The sequence below is a fragment of the Corvus cornix genome, chromosome 1A (genome assembly GCF_000738735.6).
Source record: "Corvus cornix cornix isolate S_Up_H32 chromosome 1A, ASM73873v5, whole genome shotgun sequence".
Classification (NCBI taxonomy): domain Eukaryota; kingdom Metazoa; phylum Chordata; class Aves; order Passeriformes; family Corvidae; genus Corvus; species Corvus cornix.
Genome location: NC_047057.1, coordinates 3,192,064 through 3,217,447, shown reverse-complemented (window position 1 = coordinate 3,217,447; position 25,384 = coordinate 3,192,064). Strand labels below are relative to the sequence as shown.

The window sequence follows — 25,384 nt, the reverse complement described above, 5'->3', positions numbered from 1 at the left end:
TTTCTCCCAATTTCCAAAGTCCCAGCTGCCTTTCCCTTTGCCTTGCCTTCTTTTTCTTTATTTTGATGCATACATTACATTTTAGAGATCAGCATCAAGGCGAAAATAATCACAATAATATTCAATGAACTATCCCAGCCTGCTCAAAGTGAACACTTACAGGCCCTAAAATTTCTAAACACCTCATTTGGGTGATCTCAAATAAGACATCTTTCACAGATCTGGCAGGTGTCCTGTTCTATACATTGACCTTTCAGGGAAACACTATTTTAAATTCTTCACTGGAGCTTTTGGAGGCAGAGAAGGTGGCTGAACATGGCCTCGTGTTTTCTGGGGTACACCAGAGGGGTAAACAACATCTTTAGGTCTCCTTACTACAGCTGCAATCATATTGGTTTGTTTGTCAGCGAAGCCCACGAGTCTCACAGAGCTGCTGTGGCCCTGGAGGATGGGGGATTTCCTCTGTCTTCTTCAGAATCCCTTGCCATTTCTGGAGTTTCCTTTCCTTCTCGTGGTTCCTCTCCCATGTTCCCATGTTCCCATGGGCCAGTTTCCTGCTCCAGATCCACCTGTGCATGACTGCCACCATCACACCTTGTCTGACAGCATGGGAAGAAACCATGATTCCTGGGGAGCTGAGATCTCCCAGGAAATACCCAGGGGAAAACTCACTTTTGATACCCTCAGCCCCTGAAAGGGGAGCACCAAACATTGTCCTTCTTCCACACAACAGCCTGGTCCGAGGTTTCAAACACCTATGTCCAAGAACGTAACACAATGGGAGAGATGAATGAGGAAAGGATTGCTCTGCTGACATTCCTTCTGCAACCCCCGGCAACCCCCCCTGCCAGCCACGACAACAACGCTCTGCAGCCTGGAAAAAAATCAGGTTGTCCTATCTCATTATTCTGGGAGAGAGTTTCACTGCAGCCACTTGTTTGCCTGTCTGCAACAGGGACCCCGTGCAACAGCCCTAAGGCAGGGTCCTGCGCAGGAAGGACACGATGCTCAGCTCTCAGCAGCTCCAACCCCCGGGGTCGGGATGTGTGGGGGCAAACACGAGAGGACACCCGGGGGCGGGGAGGGGGACGCGGCGGGGCGCGGAGCGGGGTGGTGCCGAGGACGAGGAGAAGGAGGAGGAGGAAGAGGCGGCGAGGGCAGCCCCGGCGGTGGCTGCGGACGGCCCGGAGTGCGCTGCTTCCCTGCGGGGGCGGCGGGAGCGCCGAGCCGGGCTGGGCTGTGCCGAGCCGGGCTGCGCCGGGCGGAGCTCAGCAGAGCCGGGCGGGACCGGGCTCCAACCAAGCCGAGCTCAGCTGAACCAGGCTGCGCCAAGCCGAGCTGAACTGAGCCGAACGGGACTGATCCGAGCCGACCAGAGCTGAGCCGAAAGCGGCTGATCCGAGCTGATCCGAGCCGAGCCGCGCTGCGGTGCTCGGGCAGCAGGTACCGCCGGCGGAGCGGGATGCGCGGGGGATGCGCGGGGGATGCGCGGGGGATGCGCGGGCAGGGCCGGGCTGGGTGTCCCGCTGCAGGGCGATGTGCCGGGGGCGAGTGGGACCCCCGGAGGGAGAACCTGTGCAGCAGCACCGGGCAAGTTGAGGGCACTGCTCGGTGCTGTGGGTGTTTCACCGTCCCTGGCTCCGCTGCAGCCACCGGCTCTGCTGTTACGGGGTTTTAAAGCTGACAAATTGACATTTGTCCAGAGAGTTGTGTTTCATGATTTTATGGGGGTCTTTTCCGTAAATAAGAGACTAAATTGTTTTCAGCTTCTACACCTGATGTCTCAAACCAGTGTTTGTGGTTTCGCCATCACATTTTCCTGCCTTTAAAAAAGAGTGTTGTTTTCTCCCGTGTCTCTTCATACAGAAGAGAAAAGGGGAAAGTGAGAAACACAATGAAAACCGACTACAAACGGTTTTAGTCAACACAGTGAACAAACTGGGGAAAATAGAGAGGGAAAATCCTTTCCCCTGCTGGGCTCAGCGATGTTTTGTAGGTGTTTCATGGTTACAGCAGTGTGGGATAAGACAGCCAGACAGAAGTCTAGTTTTAGACGCGATGTTGTATCTCAGCAGCTGGGTATATCACTTTTGGGTCGAGTTTGTAATGTTCTAGAAACAAGAGCTGCGATAAGTTTGAGAGCAGATTTGGGCACTTAAAGAGGAATGAACGGCCTCCATCCCTCCTCCGCTCCGCCGTGTTCGAGCTGCATTTCCTTTCGGAAGAGGGGACTCGAAGCCCCAGCCTGGCTGAGTTCCCTGCGCGCACGTTGAACGCGAATGGAGTTAAACTCTTGGGTGTAATCGGATCCTTTTTAATTGCAACTACATGGCAAGTAACCAACTTCTCAGCTGTACTTTAATCTCCAGTAGTGTGATACTTTTCAGATGGGGAAAGCTTTTTAAAAGCCTTTTTTTTTTTTTTTTTAATTTCCACCCATGAAAGAACAGTAGCAAAAAAACCCCCCGACTTCAGCAGCTGAAAGCCACTCAATTGAGTCATGCTAACAGCAGATTATTTAGTAGGGTTACTAGGGCAGGAAGAGATAAAGTTTCACTGAACTTGTTATTAAAAAAAAAAGGCGGGGGGAGCAGCAGAACTATTTGAAGTGAAAAGGACAATGTTTGAACTTTAGTATTTTTGAACAGCCCAGTCCTTGAGGCCCTGGATGTGCAGTTTTTGTATTTCTTTTTTATCCTTCTTTTTAATTGAAGAAAGGACTTCACATCCCTGTTGAGGCCACCAGGCACTGTGAGTTTCTGGGGAATGTGCTTTAGGAGCAGAGTTGAGGACCCAGCAAGGAGCACCTGCTCCAAGGAGGTTCTTGTCCCACCTGGTTGTGGTGGAGCAGGGCTGCATTCAGCTGGAAGTATCAGATGGCCTCCTAAAATGCTGCCTTCCTGGAGTTCACCAAGGAGCTGCCATTGCCTGAACTCCTGGCAGCAGAGTTGAATCTGAATCCCAATGTTGTTGCTTCTGTCTCTTTTTTGCTGTCTCAGCTGGGCATGAGACTTTGGTGTCTGCCAGCATTTACTTGCCAAGGCTCCCTGAGCCCTGCTGGATCCCTCATTTTCCTCACATGACTCTTTAGCCAACCCCTGTGAGGACACGTGGTGAATTAAGCAAGTGATGCTCAGCCTGTGCAAAGGTTTTAGCCTGGAAAGACTCCCTGCCTTAAGATGATGCCAGCTTCACTGGCACAGGCAATGCAGAGTTTAGTTAGAGTTTCTCCTTGCTTTTACACGTGTTCTGTGATTGCTTATTTTTAAAGCCCTATTGAAGATTCAGATCTCCCTTCTGAACCTCCACCCAGAAGCTCAGCTGTCCCCTGTGTCCAGGCTGGTTTGGTACTCAGGCTGCTACACTGGGGAAACCTTTTCAGGTTTTTTTTTTTTTTTTACACCCCTAGGAGAGCTGTGAGGGTTATTACACTGCCAGGGTAAAGCTAAATAAGGTCTTTTTTTCTGACTCAAGTGTGTTTCCTTTCAAAGAAAGTCACTTCGTTGACTCTCAGAGCTTGTCAGAGAAGCAGCATGTGGCTCAGTATCCCATCAGAGGTAGAGAGCTAAAAGGAAAGAGGGAGAGACAAGGAAGGAGGGATGGAGGGAACAAGAGAAGCAGCTTAGCTTTCCCAGCATGCCAAGTTTTATTTTTCTTCCTTGGGATCTTTTCCAGGTTAGTCCCAGTTTATCCTCCCACTTTATTCTGAAGGAAAAGATACGGTGAATGTAATTTCTGAAGGCAACTTTTTTTGGTTTCTTTTTGCATTATCTGAGTTTAATTACAAAGAGCTCAGCAGCAGCCTGGGAGGGGGTGAAGTATGAAGCACCTTCCAGGACTTTGTCAGGAGGGCTCTTCTGCTCTTGGCTTTTTTAATGCATATGTTTGTGGATCCAAGTTAAAACACTTGGCTACAAGTTCTGCTGTTGCTTCCCATTTTGCTGAAGCCAGGATTTGTGTAAACAGAGTGTTGTTCTTTGCCTGAGCTTCGAAAAATTGACTCCTAAAATAGAAAAGGAAGAGAAAGTCAATACAGGAGTACGAACATCCAAAACCTGTATGTGTGAAATGATGTAAAGGATTAATCAGAGCCTTGACCCTGTAGTCCCAGGTAGCTGCAGCTTTGCACAGTTCCCTCACAGGGTTGCTCACGTGCCTGTTCTCACACAGAAACGTTGGTGATTGACACTGGAAGCAGCCTGCAAACACTCACTGACAGTTTGTTTCCATCCCGTGCTGTTGTTCTCTGTTTGCCTCCACGCCTTGCATCCAGCTCCTGGTTGGGAGGAAAACATTGGCAAAGGCAGCCTAAACTGCAAACCCTTCTCTGTAGCCAATTGCACAGTGTTTTTATTGTATCATGGCTTGTTTGTGTCAATTTTGTGATTTATCTGCATCGTTGCTGCTTTGTGTTAATATTGTTATTTATCAGGCCTGTTGGAGATTTTTCATCTCACCACCAGCCAGATCACATCCAGTAGCAGAGATAACATTTATTAACTGTGATGGTGAGAGTGGAAGGGACCCAAATTACTTTTCAAATCACACCCAGCTGTCTTAGCAATGGATAATTCCTCTGGTTTGTATCATGCCTTTTAGTAACACCATTGCTTCGGAACAGTTTGCTGGGGCAGAATGGTGCCACCTCTTTTGGGGATATTTTTATTTCCACCTATGTGTAAGAACATGTGCTGAGTTTTCTCCTTCTGGGCAGAGATGCTGAGTGGAATAAGTGTACAGTTTTAAAGGATGCACCCAGGGTGAGACGAAAAGAAAATGGTGCAGCTTTTACAAAACTGTGCCCCATCTCTGTCACCCCAGTGCCACGTGTAGTGAGGATGTAGGGCTCAATTATCTCTCCAGTGAATTCCTTCGTATTTATCTGAGCCATGAAGACTCATGAGATGTACAGGGGATAAGCTCAACATGACATCTTTCTGTTTTGTTTCCTTTTTAAATGGTCATTTCTACCTCACATTTGACCCATTTTGGGCTGGATTGCTTCTCAGTAATCAACTGCCTCAATTGTTATGGCATTTAATGTGCTTGGCATTCATTGTGAAACAGTGTATCCTCTTTTCCTTATCATCCCACTTATCTGCAGGAAATACAAAATAGTCAGAGCATGTGCATAGGAAATACCACCCCTGAAAGACAAAAGCAATTTCCCATTAGTAAACAAGTGAGGACAGGTAGGTGATGAATCTTGGGGCCATCCATGTATCATATTCAGCCTGATTCTGCTAGAATCATAGATCACAGAATGGTTTGGGTTGGAAGTGACCTTAAAGATCATCCAGTTCCACCCCCCTGCCATGGGCAGGGACACCTTCCACTGTCCCAGGGTGTTCCAAGCACCATCCAACCTGGCCTTGAACGCTGCCAAGGTTTTTTAATGAGAAATCTGCATTCATTTACTAAAGTATCACCTCCTGGCATAGACAAGGCATCCACAGTGATGAAAAAAAATCAGTTTTCATCCAGGCTTACCAGACCATGGACAACTAAGGGAAAGTAGTTGATGTGACGTCTACAGGAGAAAGTTGGAACATCTTCCATGATATGTAAAGGAATCCAAAAATGACATTAAAAAACTTTTGCACCTATCAGGATGTAATTATCAGCAAACATGTCAGTGGGAGGACTCTCTCCATAATTACAACTGCCCTGACGTGAGCTGGGGATGAGAAACACATGAATCCATAAAAATAAGTTGACCCTATGACATGCATATTCTTATATACAACGTTTATGAGTGAAAGCAAATGTAGCAAAGCCATGGCACATATGGAAGTAGAAAAGGTGAAAGAAGGAGATGGAAAGAAGAAGGAGGTATTGCAGCCTTGTGTGTAGCAAGATTCCAGCTCTTCCTGGGCACACTGACCTGTTTCCTGGTAAGGTGTTAAAACAGCAGGATCTGAGCTGGGAGCATCAGGGTTACAGACTAAGATGGCTTTAGAGTACCAGAGAAATGAAGGTGATTTCCTTTCCAAAACACAGAAGATGGTCAGGGTTTTTAAGTTCTTTCATGGAAATATTTTGGTCCACAACAAAGATGTTTTGATTCTGAGCACTGTTATTGTGTCTTGTAGGAGTTTAGTTAAAGATGATACGTGCATTTCCATTCAGTTATTTCCTGGGGTTTCCAAGCTGCAAAATTAATTCTTCATGTGGTGCAGAAAGGTGTTGGCTCCATCCCCAGTGTCCAAGGCAGTAGTGTTCATCTGCAGATAAATCTGGTTGGCAGAAAGAATGAAGATATGTGAGAACCTTATTGATGAGTTGTTGTGATTGGTCAGCTTTATCAAAACATTTCAGACCCTACAGCAAAACCCATCACTTCTCCTCAGAAAATATGCATATTTTTTAATTGAAAAAATGATTCTTTATCAGATGTATTTACCAGAATTTTCTATGGCAACAAAAAGTACTTCTCATCACCTGCTGCCCATGGGTTTTATCATTTAGAAAGGCAGGAAAATGATGTTTGAAACTGGTTTGAAAAGGTCATCCCAGACACTGGTAGTAACATGGGAGAGGGTGTGAGTGTGCCTGCAGAAGCAGATCCCTGAGCTGAGGAGGTGGATTAGACCTCAGACTAATCAGGACTACAATCTGAGTCAGGAAAACACCTGAGGAGAAAAAAAACTGAGAAAAAGGTGCTGGTAACAGTGAGGCGGGTACAAGCTAGACAGGTCTATGGTGAGAAGAGGTGAGAAGGGTGTGTGGGGCTGGGGACAGCTAGTACAGGCCTCCCTCCTGCAGAAGGGTGAAGGTTTAAGGTATAGATTCAGCTGTGTTTCTGTCTAACACACTGTATTGAAGGGCTCTGGTGCTGAAGTTACAGTGATGAAGCAGTGGGGAATCAGTGCAATGTACAGGAGCAACCTGGTCTAGTGGAAAGTGTCCCTGCCCATGACAAATGATCTTTAAGATCCTTTCCAACCCAAACCATTCTATGATTCTGTGAAGTATGAGGCATTTGGAAGATCCAGGAAGAGTACAACAGACAGCCTAAACCCCAAACAATAGTCTAAATCAAGCACAGATTCCTCTTCTGCCATCTCACTGGGATATTTTATTGCACAGCAGCCACCCACCCAGGCCAGGAAGTGCAATTCCTGCTTCAAATGTCATGGCACCACATGTTTCTGGAAAAGCAAAAAAACCCAGTGCATCCCAAAAAGCAGAAGGGCTGTCACGCCGCTGTAAATGCACCCAGTTGCTGAGAGTGTGGGTTTAGTGTAGCTCATCTCAGGGATGTGTGAAAGAGGATTCTCAAAGCAGACTGGTTGTAGGGCTTTGGCTGAGTTGTTTTGTGAAGTTATTCTGGGTTTTTTTGTGAGTAAAGAACCCTTCTGACAAATGTACCCCTAGCTTTGGACTGACAGCAAGGTGTTTCTTGGGTTTAGTAGGGGAATATTTTATCTCTGTCTGTCCTCAATGATGCAGTAGCTCATCACTTTGTGCCCAATTCTTTCCTTGGGATCAAACACACAACAGCAGTTCCTCATTTGGGCTAAATGCCTCTGTTTGAGAGGCCAGATTTAATCTGCCCAGATATGTGGCCTTAATTTTATTTTTTAACTAAAAAAAAAAAAAAGTTCCCAAAAACGTAAAAGAGAGAATTGCTAGAGGGTGGCAGTAGGATTGTCATAGAATCATTGAATCACAAAATGATTTGGGTTAAAGACTGTTCCAACTCCCCTGCCATGGTCAGGGACACCTTCCACTAGACAAGGTTGCTCAGATCCTGGCCTTGAACACTTCCAGAGGTGGGGAAGGAGATCACACACACTCACATAAAGCTGGAGTGACTTTCCTGAACCATACAGGCATGTTTCAGCTTTGCCTTGGTCCAAGTGAAGTCCTAATTCAGCTTGGTCTTGTTACGACCCCATGATTTTGTAAATAGCAGTTAACAATCCCCAGGGATTCTCAGGCACACCACAGTCAGCAGCAGGATGTCACATTCCCAAAGGGGCCAAGCTCTGGGGTCACCTGGTGCCATAAATCCCCAGGAACCTGACTCCAGATTTTGTTGGGAGCAGAAGCTTAACTTGATTTTGTTTCAAAACTAAACTAACACGTGATTAATTTTTCAGTTGGATCCAAGTGTTTTCTTCTGAGGAGGTTTTTGATGTGATCATTTCACTTTGCTGTGGAATATCTGTGTGCTGGTGAGGCTGCTCCTCTTTCTCACCTAATTCACCAGCAAAAGTCAGGGCAAGCTGGGGTGGGAGGAGAATTTGAGCAAGAGAGGAGGCATTTTGGGGCTGATATGTCAAGAACAGAAAGAACAGAAAGAACAGCTGAGGCTTATGGAGATCTGCTCTGACTTGTGAATGGGATTTGGACAAGGTCATACCCTACTTATCCGTGGAAAACAGAGGGACAAGCGCAGTTGTGGGAGTCACTGTTGCTTATCTTGAAGCACTGTGCACGTGCTGAGAGCTGAATTTACTCAGATTTTCCCCTCCCACCCTTACAGTAACAGTTTGCTATTTATGTTTTGATTTACAGCACAGGTGAAATAGTAAAGAACGTGCATCCTCCAGCTTCCGTTTTCAGCTCCCCTGTCCCTCCTCCCCCTCATGCCAGGGGAGGGTGTCAGGACAACTACAGACATTGTTATTAAAACAATTAAAACATTGTTTAAGTAAATAAAGAACTCCTGAAAACATTTCTTTTTCTCCTTGTCCCCCCAAACAATGCAAGGTGATTCTCTGCAATGTATTTTGTAGTGAAATTGGAAAGGATGGTGCTTTTACCAAATCTCTTCATTAGAAAATTCAATTATATGGACTCTGACAGTTTTTCCAATTCCTAGTCATTAACATTGTCTTTCTGCCTTATTTATAGACCAGATTCAAACCTCAAGGAAAGTAAATAAAGGTTTCAATGCATTTTGATTCAGTCTGTTGTACTTTGGCAGAGCTGTAAACCCTCCTGTCCTCAGCTTATTTCTCTCTATCTGCAATACCTGTGTTAGCTCATGGGGGTTTCAATGCAGAAAAAACACCCATAAGCTGATCTCTGAATTTACTCAGCTTCTGGCAGGTGAGACCCCCCATGTGGGAGCCATCCCCTCTTGCCTCAGAAGCTGGGATGCCAGACAGACACCTCCACCTGAACCAGGCCTGGCTTCCCTCAGCCCTGGGGGGAAAGAGGCATTTGAGGCCACCAGGCATTTGACCCATTTTAGTCAGCAACATGGGCATAATGGAAATTGAAAACCCAGCAGGTTTCTTTCTTTCTGCTGTGTGTGAAGAGAGCCTGGGGTGAATAGTCCACATGCAAATGTGTATGGAGGAGGTAGGAGAGTGAATTTCTGATGCTGGGTGTCAGGGATTGGTTTCTTTGGGTGGAGAGGAGAGGGAAGGGACCTTCAGTGTGTCACAGTTTGGGATTTTGTGAGTGTACCTGGACACCAAAGGGTGTGGCTGAATCTTTCTCTGGCCTGTGGTGTGTGCAGGAGGAGGGACAGCACATTCCCTGTGCTCTGCACTGCTTAGCTGAGCTGGGACAGCGATGCTGAGGTGAAGCAGATTTTTGTCTGCATGTTCATGATTTAGCTTTTCTCACAGTGGGAAGATGAACTCATGAAGGTTTGCTTAAGCAGCCATATGGTGATATCAAAAAAACCAAACCAAAAAACCAGAAACTAAATTAGAAACTAAAACAGCAACAAAACATCCCCAAAACCTGATTTTCAGCACTTTGGGCAAAAATTAATTTTCTCTGTGTTTTATATTTCATTTTTCCACCCACTGTGTGTCCTATATCCCTCCCAGTCAGGGAGATAACTAAGGGCAGAAGCACAGAAAGAAACTGGTGGATAAATGATAAAGTTGATGTGAGTTCAATGGTGAGTGGAGTGGAAAGATATGGAGAGGTGGAAAGTCTCCCAGGAACTGATCTGGAGCTCTGACACTGAGAACAGGACACCAGGCTATAAATGGGAAGAGGACTTTCAGCCTAACTGGAGCCAGACCTTCTTTATTTAAGTAGAAATGCAGTTTTAAATTGAATATGACTGAAGAAGAGGAAATTATATATCAGAGTTTATTACAGGCGGTGGCTGGAGTCCAGAGGCACTGGGAGTGGGAAGGACATGGAAGCTGGAGTTGGGATGGTGTTGACAAGAGATGGCACAGATGTGGCACCTGAGATTGAAGGAAACAAACAAACAAACAAAAAAAAAAATTGGGGGTGATTGTGGTGGAGCCATGGCAACAAAAATTGATGGAGCAGAGAGTGAAGGCAGAAATTGTAGATCTGCCAGCACCTGCTTTGCAAACGAAATATTTCCAATTTTAGTATATATTTATGTAATTAACAGAATAAACAGGAAGCTGCAAAGGTGTGGGAAAAGCTGAATTACCTGCGATATTCCTGGTGCTGTTCATTGTAAAATGTGAGCTGGGTCAGGTGCTCACAGGGGCAGAGATTCCTGCAGACTTCCTGGGAGGATTTCAGGCAAGGAGGAGGCAGCTGAGGGCTGTGGACCAGAGCTGGGCTCGTGGTGTTGGGGTGCCTAAAATGAATTCTCTGGATGGTCAGACATCTTTTTGCAGTTCCTTTCTGCTGAGCCTGAGAGGAAACATCCAGTGCAGAGGAGTGAGGAGAAAACACTGATTCTCTTTAAATAATGGCGCAAGATCTGGAGAAACGTGGGACAATCCTAGATCAAAACTAGTTTCCTAAAATACATAGAATCATAGAATAGTTTGGGTTGGAAGGGACCTTAAGGATCATCTCATTCCCACCTCCTGCCATGGGAAGGGACACCTTCCACTATCCCAGGTTGCTCAGTGCCCCATCCAGCCTGGCCTACATCTCCAAAGTCCATTTTGTCACATGGAAATTAGGTGTGCATGTCCAGTGTGGACTCCAGTTATGATCTGAGGTTTCTGAGGTAAATTTGCCCACTTTTTTGAGGAGTGGTAACACCAAGCACACAAGAAGCTTCACTGCTGACAGATGGCCAGACAGATACCACAAGGATGATGTGTAGACACAGTCTGCTGGGTGGCAGAGGGGTGACTGAAATGCTCTTTTCCAGCCCAACATTTCTGTAATCCAGGGTCCAAATACCCTGAGCAGATTTCTGGATTAAACAAAGACATTAAATACCTCTACTGCTGAATGAGGTTCATCACAGCATGAAACTGTGCCTGCAGAAGGAGGGATGTTCATAAGGCTGTACCCCTCCATGGGATTTTTCTTTCTTTTTAAGAGAAAGAAAGTAAAAAAATACGTGCAGATGCTGGCACTGGCAGGAAGTCAGTGCATTAAAAAACATCCTGGTACAAGACGATGAAGTATTTAAGGAACACTTCACCTGTGTCATTAAAAAAAGCACCAAAAACACCCAAAAAGCCATAGCAAGAAATCTATGAACCAGTGCCAAAATCATGCAGAAATACAGAAATTGCTGTGCTAATGAATAAGAGGAAAAAGGAGAGGACATATTGTAGCTACATCTCAGTTCAAGATACTTTTATTTCCCTTGTTACATCGAAAATCTCTTGAAAGAATTTTGTGTTCAGTGTTTGATAAACAGGGCGCTGCCACCTCTAGCTTGGTCTGTGTTTGTTAGGAGACAAAACCTGAAAATACAATATTAAAAATTATAAATAAGTACAGTAGGGATAAATACTTCAGAAACATTTCTTTTTAACTTGTGTGGCCCAGATCTTACAGAAATGAAGGAAAATAACCAGAAGCTTTCCAGGAAAATAAGGAAGCAAAATTGACAAGTTTCTCTTAATACGCTGGACCCCAAAAATGCAGAAAAAAAGAGAAAAGTTTTACAAAGGAGAGTAAACTGAATAGTTGGGCATTTTTTTAACAGTACAAGTGAGAAAAATTGTTTTGTTTCAGGACCATACATGACAAAAATTCATTAAATGTGAGGAAAAAAAGGGGTTTGGCCTGGCTTCAGGGACAGGGCCTGGAGGGTTGTAATCAAAATAAAGATTTGGTGGGTCTGCTCTCCTTCTCTTTGCATTTTGCAAGGCAGATAAATTCATGTTGTCTGCAGGAAAACAAAAGGCATGTCTGAGAGAGATTCTTCTCTTTTTTGTAAGAATTTGTATCCTCCTTGATGAGCAAATTAAAAACTGCTCAGTGGTGTTCCTGTGCATTGGACCTTTTTTCCATTTCTAAGCAAATTCCAGAGTGGATGGTTTTGGTGTGAAGTCCTCACCCAGCTGTTTGTCACTGTCTTTCCAAGCTGTGATCACTGTTAGACACGAATGCATCTGCTCCTGAGCCAAACCCTAAAATCTGGGTCCTTTTCACTGGATATCTGAACATCAGTGGTAGGACTGACCTTGGCCATCTTTGTGTAACCACAGGACCGAAACAGCAGCTCCAGGATGGGTTTGGCTTTATTTAAAATATTCTATTTAGGATGGGAAGATGCACCCCTACAAATGTTTATATCTCCGTGCTGGGTGTTCTGGGAGCTGGGGTGGCAGCCCATATGTGCAGTGCAGTTGTCTCTGTACATCCATGTGAATCCACCCTTAATCTCTTCCCAGGCAGCCAGGCTAGGATTTCCCAGCCTCTTTGTCCCAGCCAAAGTGCAGTTGCTGCATGCCACCCCCACACATCATCATCATCATTCCTGCTTGGGACAGGCCCTCGCATCCCTGCCAGGTCAGTCAGACCAGGGGGTGGATGCAGCTGCAAACTCGCTGGTCAAGCAGAGAAAATAGAGGTTTCTTTTAGACAAATTTGCTCTAAAGAGACATCAGGCTGTGCTGGAAGAGATTGGGAAGTTGCAGTGTGACATGGGGTGAAAAGCTGAACCATATCCTTGGGCACAGCCTGTGTTTATGTCATGTTGAAGGAATTTTTATGAGGAGACCTAAGGGGATAGCAAAGCACAATTTCTCTGTTTTTAAGGCCCAGCTATACATGTGTCTGCCAGAAAGGTTGAGGATTCCATCCTAGAGTCCACGGATGAATGTAGTGACCACTGGCATTCGCAACAGCTCTTTCCTGCAATTCCCCAGTGGGATGGACACCAACCCTTCCACAGCTGTAAATCTGTTCACCTGTATTCACTCCACTGCAGTTTAATCATGTTTAAGATCTGAAAATAGACCTGATGCTCTGGCCTTGCCTTGTGCCTCACAAATGCAACAGAAGAAACCCCTGAGCTCAGCAGAGTCCAGATAGAATTTGTAGGGTATATATAGGAGAAAGGTCTTGTTATCAATACACACCACTTGTTCCAAACACAGCTTCACAAGACATCCCAGGGGGTTTTTTAAGAGAAACACCCATCCCTGTGCCTCCTAGAAAAGCCTGAAAGCCTCATTTCCAGAGGGCAAAGTAATGCTTTGCCCAGCCCTCTGTGTCTGCAAGTGATGGGAAAGGGTCTGTGTGGGAAGCGTCACCTCACTTTTGAAATCATGTGGTTCCAGGAAGTTCTGGGAGGCTCTTTAGTTGCATGGAGTCTGGTATTGTCCCAGTCCCATCAGAGACTACTGGTCCTGGCTTGCCTCCCCCTCTCCCTTCTCCACCTTTGTGAGGTGTTGAGGATGGGGTGGCTGACTATGGAGAGAGTGAAAATTAAATGGCTCTGCAAATTCCCCTCTTTTTCCTCCTCTGATCCACATCCTTGTCAAAGGAAAGTGAGATATGCTGGGTGGCACCCAGAGAGGTTCTGAACTTCCTCCTTCATGAGCAGGCTGGTTTGAGCTCCTTTGAAATAACAGCTGATATGGGCACCCAAAATGAGTCACTCAGGGGAGTTATTTACATCCCCATTCCCTCCTGTTTGGTCTGTAGGATATGAGGAGTCCAGGAACAGAGAGAGGGACTTCAGCCATCACTGCTGGTGTTCAGTGTTGCTCCTGAAATCTGCAGGAAGGCCTTGAGGTGTGTTATGCTCATGTGCATGTCTCCACCAGCCTTACAAACAGAACTCTGCAGGGTCAGGACCTGCCTCTTTTGCTGGGAGATGCCTTGGAAAGGGGGTGAAAGAAAGTTCATACCCTCCAGCTATAACTCCTGGATCCTTTCCCTCTCAGTGATACTGATCTGAAGATTATGAACTCGTTTTGCAAGCACAGTTTTGCCTCAAAAAAAGAGAGAGAGCTGGAAATGTTCCCTCTGACCTCGAGAAAATGAGAGTTTGATGACATTAGGAAAGCAGCATCTCAAACTCAGAAATCTTTCCCTTTTCATTTGGCCCTTGTTCAGTAAATTGCCATCTTTACTGTGTCCTACATGCATCCATTTTCAGTCAGTGAGAGGCAAAAGCACAAATCCCACCACAGGCAGCTGTCCTCCACCCAGATCTTCCGCTGACTGGGACCAGGAGCTCATTTCTTCCTCTCTACTTAACCACAATTGATTAAGGATGTTAAGGAGCTTATTACTTCCTAATATCATCTGAGAATGATTTCCATATGTTGCATTATTCTCCAGAGTGGGCAGAGCTCTCCTGTTCCAGCAAAGTGGGGTGCAGCATTGCTGAACCCCAATTGCACCGTATTTAATGTTTCTCTGGAGGAGAGGTTGCAGGTGGCCTCTTACAGAAAGCTGCTTTTCATCCTTGGTTTTCAGATACCTCACAGTATCCTTTCCACTGGGAAATTAAGCAGACAGTCTCCATATCCACTGCAGCCGTTTCTGGTGTTAAATTAAACTGCTGCTATTACAGCGAGCCGTGCTGGAGCTGAGTTGTGTTGTTCCTTAATTGGTTATGGCCGTGGATGCCTGCCAAGTAGCAGTTTGCTGGATATCTGACCTGGAAAACAGATGTTTGGGCCAAAGCCAAGGTGGTTTCAGGAAAGACAGTGGGAGAGAAGCAGGAAACCAGTTATCTGTCTGATTTATTAGGCAGGGTAAAGAAAACCACCCCAGGGCAGAGTGCTCACATGAGGCTGGTACAGCAGTAAACTCTGGTTTTAGCAAGCTCGAGCCAGCCTTTGCAAGGCTTATAAGGGCAGCTGTTGGTTTACCAGTGCTGACTCTCAGTGTGCCAAACCTATGTGCTTTGCAGCTGGTGGAAAATTCTCACCTGTTTGCTGGAGGCTGCAGAGCATCTCCTGCCATAAACTGGTTTATGTGAAGTCCCAGTACAAGTCTTTTAGATTTGATACATTGAAGGGATCTATTGAAGTTTTAATGGCTTGAGGAATCTGGTCAAAACCAGCTCTTAGAGTGAAGGTGCTTCATGTGAACAGATCATACCCAGGTATTCCCGTTTGCTCTCGAAGGAGGGAAATCTTGCATTGGTGTTTCTAGCTCAGGATCTGAGGGTGCCAATTTCCCTCTGTTCCTCTCTCAGGAGCCCAGGTGACTGCCTGGGGATGCAGATGCTGTAGACATCTGGGTCTTGGTGAGATCTACCCCACTGTGTCTTCACAGAACCACAGGCTGCTTGAGCTTTGGAGTGACCTCTTCTTGTCCCCCTCTCCTGTCCAAGCAGGGACACCAGAAGCTGCCCTGGATCATGCCCAGATGGCTTTTGAATATCTTCAAAAATGAAGACTCCACGTCATCTGTGGACCTGATCAGGAAGTGCTTGATTGCACAGAGCCAAAATGAAGCGTTGCACTGGAGGGGAGGGAGGGAACATCCAGCATTTAAGATGAAGGAAAGTTTTAAATGTCACTGTTCAGGGAGCTGATCCACAGACCTGAACTGATGTCTTGTAGCACATCCAAGCAGTGATTTCTGGAGCAGTGATATGAGTATTTAGCAGGACAAGAGGCTTTCACAGTTCTAACTATGTTGTGAATTCATTGATTTAATTGAAGTGTGATGAATTCTAGCCCTAATTTTATTTCTTTTGTACCTGAGTCAATAGTGTCACCACATTTTATTGCTGAGGAGCCATCAAAAGAACTTTGGATTCTTTTAGCAACACTTGTGTTCTTAGATGCCCAACATATTGATTATAATTATGACAGCCACTCTGAGCTTTTAAAGGTGAATTTTGAAAGTCCTGGTAAGGGAATGCTTAACCCCTTGCACTTCCTCCTGCTCCTGCCTGTGGAACAACAGGATCCTAAAGCAAAAAGTGTAGGAACTGGGGAATTGGAAGAGGATCATAATCTTCTCTTGTCCAGCAGTGACCAAAATTGGTGGAGTATGGTAGAGGCAGAGAGGACATTTCTGTTCACACACACAGGTACAATGAAGATATTTTAGTTGTTGGCTTTAGTCTTTGGCCATCTTTAGCTTTCCACACTGATGCTACAGAACATACAACTCCTTGGATTTCTCTTCTGCTGCCGGAGACCCTTTGATTTGTTTTTCCTTTTGTCTTTAGACTAAGTAAGCTTCTTATTTTTTGAAACAAAGAAAATGTCTAAATAATAATAAATGTCTGCATCACACAGAGAGGGGAAAAATATGTCTATACTTTCTTTTTTTTTTCTGATGAAGAGATTTTTCCCTTCTTGATCAGGTTTCTCTGCTTCTCACAGTTGAGGCAGACATTTTAGCCTTTTCTTGCCATGGAGCACTCATAAACCACTCACCGTATTTCTCTGCAGTGCCACAGGTCTACCTGTGTTTGAGGATCTATCTAAATGCAAATGGCTCTCCAAAGCAGCTTTGTCAGGCACTTGGCTAATGTGAAACATCCTTCAAGATGCTGCCCTCATCCAGGGGAGACCAAGATCATCCTAATCTCCTATACCCAGCCCCAAGCGGTGCTTTGCCTTCCCCATCAGCTTCTGGAAATTTGCAGAAGTGCTGATGTTTTCCTAGTGGAGGGCAATGCCACATGCAGAGGTCCATGACCTGTGCATTCCTAGGGATACACAATGGACATGAGCCACAGGATATTTTTCTCTTTCTCTGCCCCATCCGTCCAAGTTGGTTTATGACTTTTTGCTGTTTTCCTGAAAACTCAGCCCAGTTGTTGGCTAACACACCCAGGAGCTCAAATGGGAACAAGAGTCTTCAGATACTGTTTATTGTATAAACAGGCCTTATATAGGGTAGCAAATTCAGGGAAACCTCCTGGGAAGGCAAAATCTCTGTCAGAGAACATGGACAGTTGTCTTCATGAGCCATCTGTGTCGGAAAGTGTTGGAATGTGAGTGCTCAGTGCTTGTGAATACTCAGCCAGAAGAGTTGGTGTTCCAGTCCCAGCAATAACTGCATCTGTTTGTCTTTGTTTTATAAAACAGGAGGAAGGAGAAGATCCCATCAGATCCAGGATACAAGTGGAACAGCAACCTGCTGTGACCTGGCCATGCACTGATTGGAAGTTGTTCTGGGTTTTGTAGTGGCCCCAAACTTTTGTACAAGGGGCTGATGGAAACTCATCCCTCCACACTGCTGGGGAAGAGAGAAGACACTCAAGCAAAGGGCTACATCTTGGCTCCTCAAGATTTCCTCTCCCCTTGATGGTTTTGCCTCCTGTCTCCTCAAACAGAAAGGCAGGTTTTGAAGTGAGCCCGGCCAGAGGAGCAGTTACCCTCATTCTTTCAGCTGAGAAAGTCCTTTCCATGTTGTCCACAACTGTGATGAAAAGAGAAGCTCCTCGCTGAGACTGAACTTATCCGTCAGAAAAGTACCATTTACAGGTAAGAAAATGCTGTTCCCAGCAAAGAACCTGGAACATCTTCCATGTGAGGCCAGAGAAGCGTCCCTTCAGAGAGATCATTTTTGTGTGTAAAATGCAGAAGAGACTTGGCTGCATCCCACACCACGAGTCATTCAGCCTTTTGCTGTTGTGCTTGAACAGTGTGTCATTGTCAATATATTTGACAGATAACAGCTGGTGATAGCACTGATGTCCTTTAACTCTGGTGGTCCAAGGCAGACATCTGCAGCCGAGTTCAAAGTGCCTCTTGCTCCCCATCGACAGGAAGAGAAGCCAGGAATGACAAGCTCAGATGATGAGACAAAAGTTGGGTAGTAAATCTCAGTTTTGGGCCCAGATGGTGCAATGATGGGCACTAGCTACTGCAGTTAATAATTTCTGGTTTCACTAAATCTTCTCTCTGAAGGCTTTGAAAGACCTTGCAGAGAAAATTCTGTAGTGTTTAAACCCAAAGGTTTTGCAGTGTTTCCTGGCATCTTCATTTTATTTGTTTCTCTTTTCTGCTGCTTAAAATAATCCCAAGGTGCTGTTTTTTCTGGTGGGGTATTTTGTTTCACTGTCTATACAGTGTGGTTCATAGGAGCTGAACTTTCTCTTTATAGCTTGTGAATATTGTTCAGCACCCAGGAATGCCCGAGAACCTTTCCATGCTGTATATAAATAGTGCACAGCTATTTCACAGTTTCATGTTCAGCTTGCAGGCTTCCAACAGTATTCCCAAACCCCTCTCTATTCCTGTAGCATTCAGGTTCTTTATGTGACTCGACACAAATTACAGCAGAGGTTTATCCCAAGCCAAGAAAGCTCTGATTTGACTCCTGTGCATTGTCATCCTCGTTCCCGACGGTCAGCGTGAAGTCATCAGTGCTCAGAGCTGCTCTTGTGGGTTTTTCCAGCCCTGTGATGAGTTCAGCTCCGTGGTTAAGGCAACAGCTGAGTTTCACTACCTTGGGCACATCCAGCAGCGCTGGGTCAGTCCGTGGAAGGAAGTCAGAGAGGCTCCAGCTGGATGGATAACTAGCGGCCGGCGTCCCGCTGTCCGACAGAGATAAGGGGCTGGTTAAAACCAGGAGAATTTTTAGACTCTCTCCCAAGTGTCGCCTGTCTTTTGTTTGGCACAGGACTTGTCATGTCTCCCTTCCTGCGTATTGGTTTGTCCAACTATGACAGTGGCCCTTACCTGCCATCCCAGGGGGAGGTGATTAACCCCTACTGTGCTGTGATGGTTAAAGAAGCCGTGGAGTCAGGTAAGTGGGGATGGGTTGAATGTGGATGGGGGCTTTTATAAGTCATGTCTATGCTTTTCTGTGTCATTTCATGTGTGTAGGTAACATGCTGGTAAACCACAGAATGAACCATGAAATAGGTTGGCTCGGAAGGGACCTCAAAGATCATCCAGTTCCAACCCCACTTTATAAGGGTTCGTGAAGTCCTTTTTGTGTTCCAGCACAGTGCAAGTTTGGGTTTGGCGTGGTCTGCAAGGCAATCTGATTTTAAGAGAATGCCCAACAAATCCATGTCTTCAGTTTGAGTTTATTATCAGCTACATTACAAGCCCCAGCATGTGACAAGGCAGATGAGCTGAGCTGTATTTGGTTTCACCCTTCCACAAGCAGTTGTTGGTTTGTCAGTGGGACTCCAGACAGGTGAAATCTGAGTGTCCTAAAATATTCTGGCAGGGCCATCTTTGTTAATCACATTTTTCGTGGGGGAGAACTGACAGGCCCAGCCACCTCCATAATTTAAAAAAAAAGGCACTAAAACAGTCCAGTCTTTGCAGGGAGAGTTAATTTCTCTGTGTAATTGCTGTGCTGTGTAAAAAGTTTGAAAATGAAACCTCCTGAGAAGCTGCTTGCTGTGTCTGGATCTATGGATTGTTTCACATTTTTCCCGATTCTCATCAGGACACTGATGAGTCCTCCTTCAGAAAACATTTATTATATGTCTTATGCATGAAAATAAATCCATTGAAAGGGTGGAAAGTTCCCCAGTTGTGCTTTTGAAGAATCATGAAGAGCAAGACCTTCGGTGTTAGGGAATTACTCATATTGGCTGATGTTTAGCTTAAATCTTTGATAAATTTCTAATTTTCCTGCTGTGATTCTTTGAAAAATAAAATCCACTCAGAAATCCCTATTTATTGAGAATCTCTATGACTCTAATCCCCAGAGAATGTTAAAGTAGTTTAAAAAAATTAGAATTTTAAAATAGTTCAGTATTTCACTGGGGTTCATTTTTTGTTTAAGAGTCAGCATTTATCACAGTGAACTTTGTCTTGCCTTAGATGATACTTAAAATAATAATGGAAGATGTGGTGAATAGTAAATTCAAAAGGAAAGAAAATACTACATGACAAGATATCCCAAAGATCTCACTTTTATCAGAAAATACGTTCTATTTTAGCTCTGTGCAGAGCTTGGCTGTTTGCTTTAATGAGGCTTTTGAAAGCCGTAACTCAAATTGAAATCTGTGTCAGTTCGAAAGTGAATAAAATCAATTTGGTCAGAACAGACCTATATTTATTTGTCTGACACAGAGCTGAAAGTGTTTTTTGGTATCCAACAAACACAAAAGTACTTTCTAAGGGATATAATTTTTGTGCTCCTCAGAGTCAAGGATCATAATTATTATAATAATTAGAATTATTTTAATTATTACTCTAATAATTGTAATTATTGTAATTATCATTATAATAAATTCTCTACCAAGAAGAAATTAAAAATTGTGTTTGATGGAACCTTTCTCCATTAGCGAGGACTGAACATAGGAAAAGTGACATTCTGCTATTAGGAGATTTCTGTTTGCTGGGATGTAATTTCATCTGCTTACTGTTAAGAGCGTGGTGGGACAACCAGAGGGACACATCAGTGAAACTCTTGGGACAGGTTCACCTCAGACTCCCCTCCGAGGGTGGGCTGAAACACCCTTGGGAGGTGTTAATCTGCTGCTGCTGGAGGGTGTTTAAATGTGTGGATGGCCAACTTTACCTTAAGGGGACTCAGGAAAGTGAGGCCACCACAGGATCCATCTGCCCTATAATTCCTGGATGTTGATGTCTGAGCAATCCCAGCCTGAGGAACACATCCATGATGAGTGTGGTGAATCACACCCTGGAAAAGCCCCGTGCTCTCCCCTGACCAGACAGACCACCCAGAGGTCCATGTCTGACGTATGAGCCTGACTGTAAATGCCAGGAATGCTCTCAACATGACCGTTCCAAGGAGCTGTCATGCTCTAACAGGCTTCAAGAAGGCAAAAGGTCTCCAGACAAACATTAGCTGAACATATTTGAGGTAGAATCATGGAATCATTAAGGTTGGGAAAGACCTCTAAGACCATCAAGTCCAGCTGTTAATCCAACACTGCCAGTTCCACCACTAAACTGTGTCTTATCCCTGCTTCATGATTTTATTTTTTGGTCATAGTTTGTTCTCCAACTCCCTGATTTGACAAAGCACTTGCTACTCAGTTGTAATGGGATTTAAAAAAAAAAAAAAATATATATATATATACTGGTTCTTTGATATGCAAATTTTGGCTAAAATTTTAGCATGACCAAGAAGTAGGAGTGGATCAGCTGCACAGCTGATGTGAGATGCAAATCATCCTGACCACCAGCCTTTTGCTCTGACACTTGGCCATTAAAATGTTTTTCAGGGCAAAAATGATTACTGAGCATGGCAGGACAAGTCTAAGTGTCCATGGCCAGGTTGGATGGGACTTGGAGCAACCTGGTTTGGTGGAAGGTGTCCCTGCCATGGCAGGAGGATGGAACTGGATGGTTTTTAAAGTCTCTTCCAACCTAAACCAAGCTGTGGTTCTATGTTTAGCATTGGCAAAGTGTGGGGATTTTTGGTTTTGGATTTTTTTTGCTTGGTTGGGTGTGTTTTTGCAAACAGAACAGTGGTAGATGATAAATGTGTTTGGTTTCCAAAAACAGGGAGTTTGACTTTGGGTTCATGCCAAAGGCTGTCTCTTGTTGACCAGACATAACGAAAAAGTCATTGGGACAGAGGTTCCCAGGGATCTGGGAGTGATGAGCATCATCTGTGGACACAGGGATGTCACAGCAAGATCACCCCAAAGAATTTCAGAAGTTCTGGATAGATCTTGGGCAGCCTTTTAGATTTTTCCACTTGCTTATTTTGTAAAAGGGACCCTGGCACATCATAATACAATCTTTAAAAAAAACAACCCGAAACAAATAAAAAACAAACCACACCTCCATACAGTTGGAAGTGTTACAGCAATTTATAATTGATGACAAAATATTTCAGACATTATATGTGCCTCTCAGATATAAAAAGAGTCTGCCCTTTAAAAGTGACTTCTGCCTTCACAAGCCACCTGGCCAGGTGCCATTTTGCCACCTGCCTTGGTGACATTTGCTTCATGGAAGGTCCTGCTCTGTGTTTGAACTCAGCAAAGCCTCCAGGAAAAGCACTCCCAGCTACAGTGGAAGCTGCTCCCTGGGAAAGACAGTTGCTATTTCATTTTTCAGGAGCCCGGGGTTAGATTAATCTCTGGCAGAATTCCACAGCCATCAGCGGGGATGCAGCAGGGGTGATTGTCTGATCCCATATATCGGGCAGTTCATTCACATTGCAGGGTTTGTTTATTTAAGCCTGGTGTTCTGGAGTGCAATGCAAACGAAAGCACTTGTTTTGCAAGTGCTGTGCTTCACATCTGTGGTTTTTTCACTGATGCAGCAAAGAAATAATGGTCCCTTACTGAGACTTCTGTTTTCTGGGATGCTGGGAAGTTTATGTCTCATTTTTGTCTCTGATTTTTTGTGCTTTTTGTTGAAAGAGTGTGTTGGATATATATTTGCAAGCTTGATGGGAATGAATTAAGTCTGAAGACAATGAGCTCAGTATAGGATTGCCTCAATCTGCCTATGTGAAAACTCAGCCTCATGACAGAGGTGGATTCACCTTAGACTGAGGTGCTCTGAGCTTTGGGGAAATCGAATTTGTGCCTAAAATTTAGCTGCACAACTGCTTATCACACCAGGCAGGAGGTTGAGAAGTTGTTTTGCGCTGCAGGAATGATCTGGGAATCAGATCATTTGTCCCAGGGAAATAGTGGAGGCACCATCCCTGAAAGTGTTCAAAACCTGAGTAGATGTGGCACTAGATGATGTGGTTTAGTGGACAAGGTGGGTTTTGGGTGAAGATTGGACTTGGTGATCTCGGAGGTCTTTTCCAACTTTAATGATTCAACAATCTCCGCTCAATTTGTGATGCAGACCAGTGCTGATGGTCAGAGCTTAAATCGAGTTTACATGATGGGACCAAGTGCAGAACTGCTTTGTGAGAGCCAGGTGTGGTGTCATGGGGTGGAATTTCAGCCAGTCAGTGCTGATTGCAGGATGCTGTCCTCAGGAAGCTGTACCTCAAATCAGTCTAGTGAGTGTAGCTTATGTAGAAGCTCTGGCAGCCATTTCTCCATGTACAGAGTGGTCAAGGGAGATTTTTGGTATAATCTCACGGCCCTGATATTTGTTCTTTCCTCAGTAAACATTCTCTCATTTCCTGAGGTGAGTATCACATAATCGGGAATCATTGTTGCCTTTCTTTTCCTTCTCTCCTGTTTTCCATAACATTGGAGCGTATTTGCCAGTTTTAATCTATCCTGAAGGTGTGGCACAAGCCTCAGATATCCTGGAGTTCCTGCCTGTGTAAATCAAAGCTGAGCAGAGGGAAGAAACCTGAATTAGTCCTCTCATATAGGGAAAAATATTCTTCAGCACGTCACCTTCCAGGCTATCAGCTGCATATTCTTTTCCAGCTGTGTGAGAGGAGGGAAATGCTGGGATTACTGGACATAGGAGCAGGGTCTTTAGACGGGGGTCACAGGTCTCCTGCTTTTTTTCTCTTATTCCTTCAGCTTCAGCATTTGATGGGTTGAACATTTGCAGAGGGTAATTGTGATATAGAATTTACCTTGAGTAAGCATCCAATACTTTTATGGGGCTGTATGGAGTAAAACTGGCTCTGTGAGATAAATAAATCTGGCTGAGACTCTTTTCAGAGAGACCCAATTAGAGAGAACCCTCTGCAAGCCTCAGAGATGCCCATTCTTTTACCCATCAACATTTTAAGATGCTGTGAGGGAAGAGGAATTAAAGCATCAGGGGAAGTTTGCTTCGTTGAAAACTCTACATCCCTGTGGGGTGGTTGCAGGTCTGCAAGACAGTTCATGTTTTAACACCCCTTAGTTGGCTACTGGGCTGGGCACGTGCTCCAGCAGAACCTTAATCCCAAAGTGCACCCAGCTTTTTGGGGGTCTGAAGCAAACCTGTCTCATTTTGCAGTGCCCTGGGACAGAGGATGAACAAGGTGGCTGTCTGGGATGAGATTCACCTGATTAGAAGTGCATATTTATGGTGTTGGAGTCTGCATTAGAGATCTCTTCTACGGAGCTGACGGAGTCTAGGGTGGAAATTACATTTTTTTAGGGTAGATGTCTGTACTTGGTAACATGAACTGTCCTCACTGCATGGATTTGTATTCTCCCTCTTGACAGAGAATGGCCAAGTGTATGTGCAGAAGAAGCCCACCATGTATCCACCCTGGAACAGCACTTTTGATGCCCACATCAACAACGGCCGGGTCATGCACATCGTGGTCAAGGACAAAAGCGCCGAAATGGTCTCAGAGACCACGGTGGAGCTCAAGGTGCTGGCAGAGAGGTGCAAAAAGAGCAATGGGAAGACAGAGATATGGGTGAGCATCGCTGTCCTCTCCTGCAGGATGTGCTGGGGAGCTGCTGCAGGGTAAGGGGATGCCTTGTGTCCGTGCCAGGCTGTGGCTGTCACCAGCAGGACAGCAGGGACTGGCTGCCACCCAAGGAATAATGTTTTGAGACTACTTGGGTGTGACTTGAGGGAGAGACTTGTCAGAAGAGAAGAGCTTGGCACTTTTATTTTACCTGCTGCTGCTGTGATGAAATGTGCCCTGCGCTAGTGAGGATCCTGCTTCAGGTGAGCTGTGCCCACAAATTAATCTTTGCTGAGGAGACCCACTGGGAACAAGTGGTAGTATGAGTGGCTGAACATGAGTTATTTTATTCTCTCTGGGGAAACAGCTTTAAAAATTTAATCTAATGTCAAGTAGCTGATTCACAGCTGCCTGAGTTCAGTTATGTCAGAGCAACTCCTTAAAAATCACTGAAGTTACGGTGGAGTAAATTTGAACAGTCTTCACAAGAGTGCTAAACGTAAGGTTGTGTTGCCTGGCAGTCCAAGCAAGAAAGATCTTGACAGAAGTCTTTAAAATGTAGTATCCAGTTTATACGTAGTCCAGTGGATTCAGATTTCCAAAAGCACTTACGGATAACGAGTCAGGTAGGTGGGAATTGCCAAGTCCAGTGGGAAGGCCCCTAAAAAAATGCCTGAGTAAGCTTGTAGCATCCCTCACGTTGACTGTAAAGAAGTTAGACTTGCAGAACTGAGTGTCTAAAAGATTTCAGCATCAGCTGTCTGAAGCTGGCTGGGTTTTCTGAAGTGCTCCCACTTTCCTCTTGCAGGGTCCGTTGGGAACAAGTTTTCTCTATAGATAGTACTGGTGCTAATCTGGTGTCTCAAAACTGCCTACATCTTCTGTGGTTTAATCACATTCATCTCTCCTATCATGCTGCTCTGCTTGTTTGATATGAGGTGATCAACCCTCCTCTCTCTGCAGTTGCTCCTACCCTGCCTTGTTGCCTCACATGGGTATGAGCAACCCAAAAATCAGCATTCATTGCTGTTCATCAGTTCCCACTGGGAAAAGGAGATCGCTTGAAAGTCATCTG

At 45.0% G+C, this 25,384-nt stretch overlaps 1 protein-coding gene across 1 annotated transcript in view; it reads left to right on the top strand.

Moving 5' to 3' along the window:
- The first annotated feature begins 1,168 nt into the window (after positions 1–1,168).
- PRKCQ (protein kinase C theta) overlaps positions 1,169–25,384 on the top strand; it is a 54,551-nt gene continuing 30,335 nt past the window's right edge. The window contains exons 1-4 of the mRNA XM_039571440.1: positions 1,169–1,443; positions 17,169–17,567; positions 18,709–18,834; positions 24,116–24,315. Of these exons, the coding sequence (XP_039427374.1) occupies positions 18,717–18,834; positions 24,116–24,315 (318 nt within the window). The 5' untranslated portion in view covers positions 1,169–1,443; positions 17,169–17,567; positions 18,709–18,716. The remainder of the gene's footprint in view (positions 1,444–17,168; positions 17,568–18,708; positions 18,835–24,115; positions 24,316–25,384) is intronic.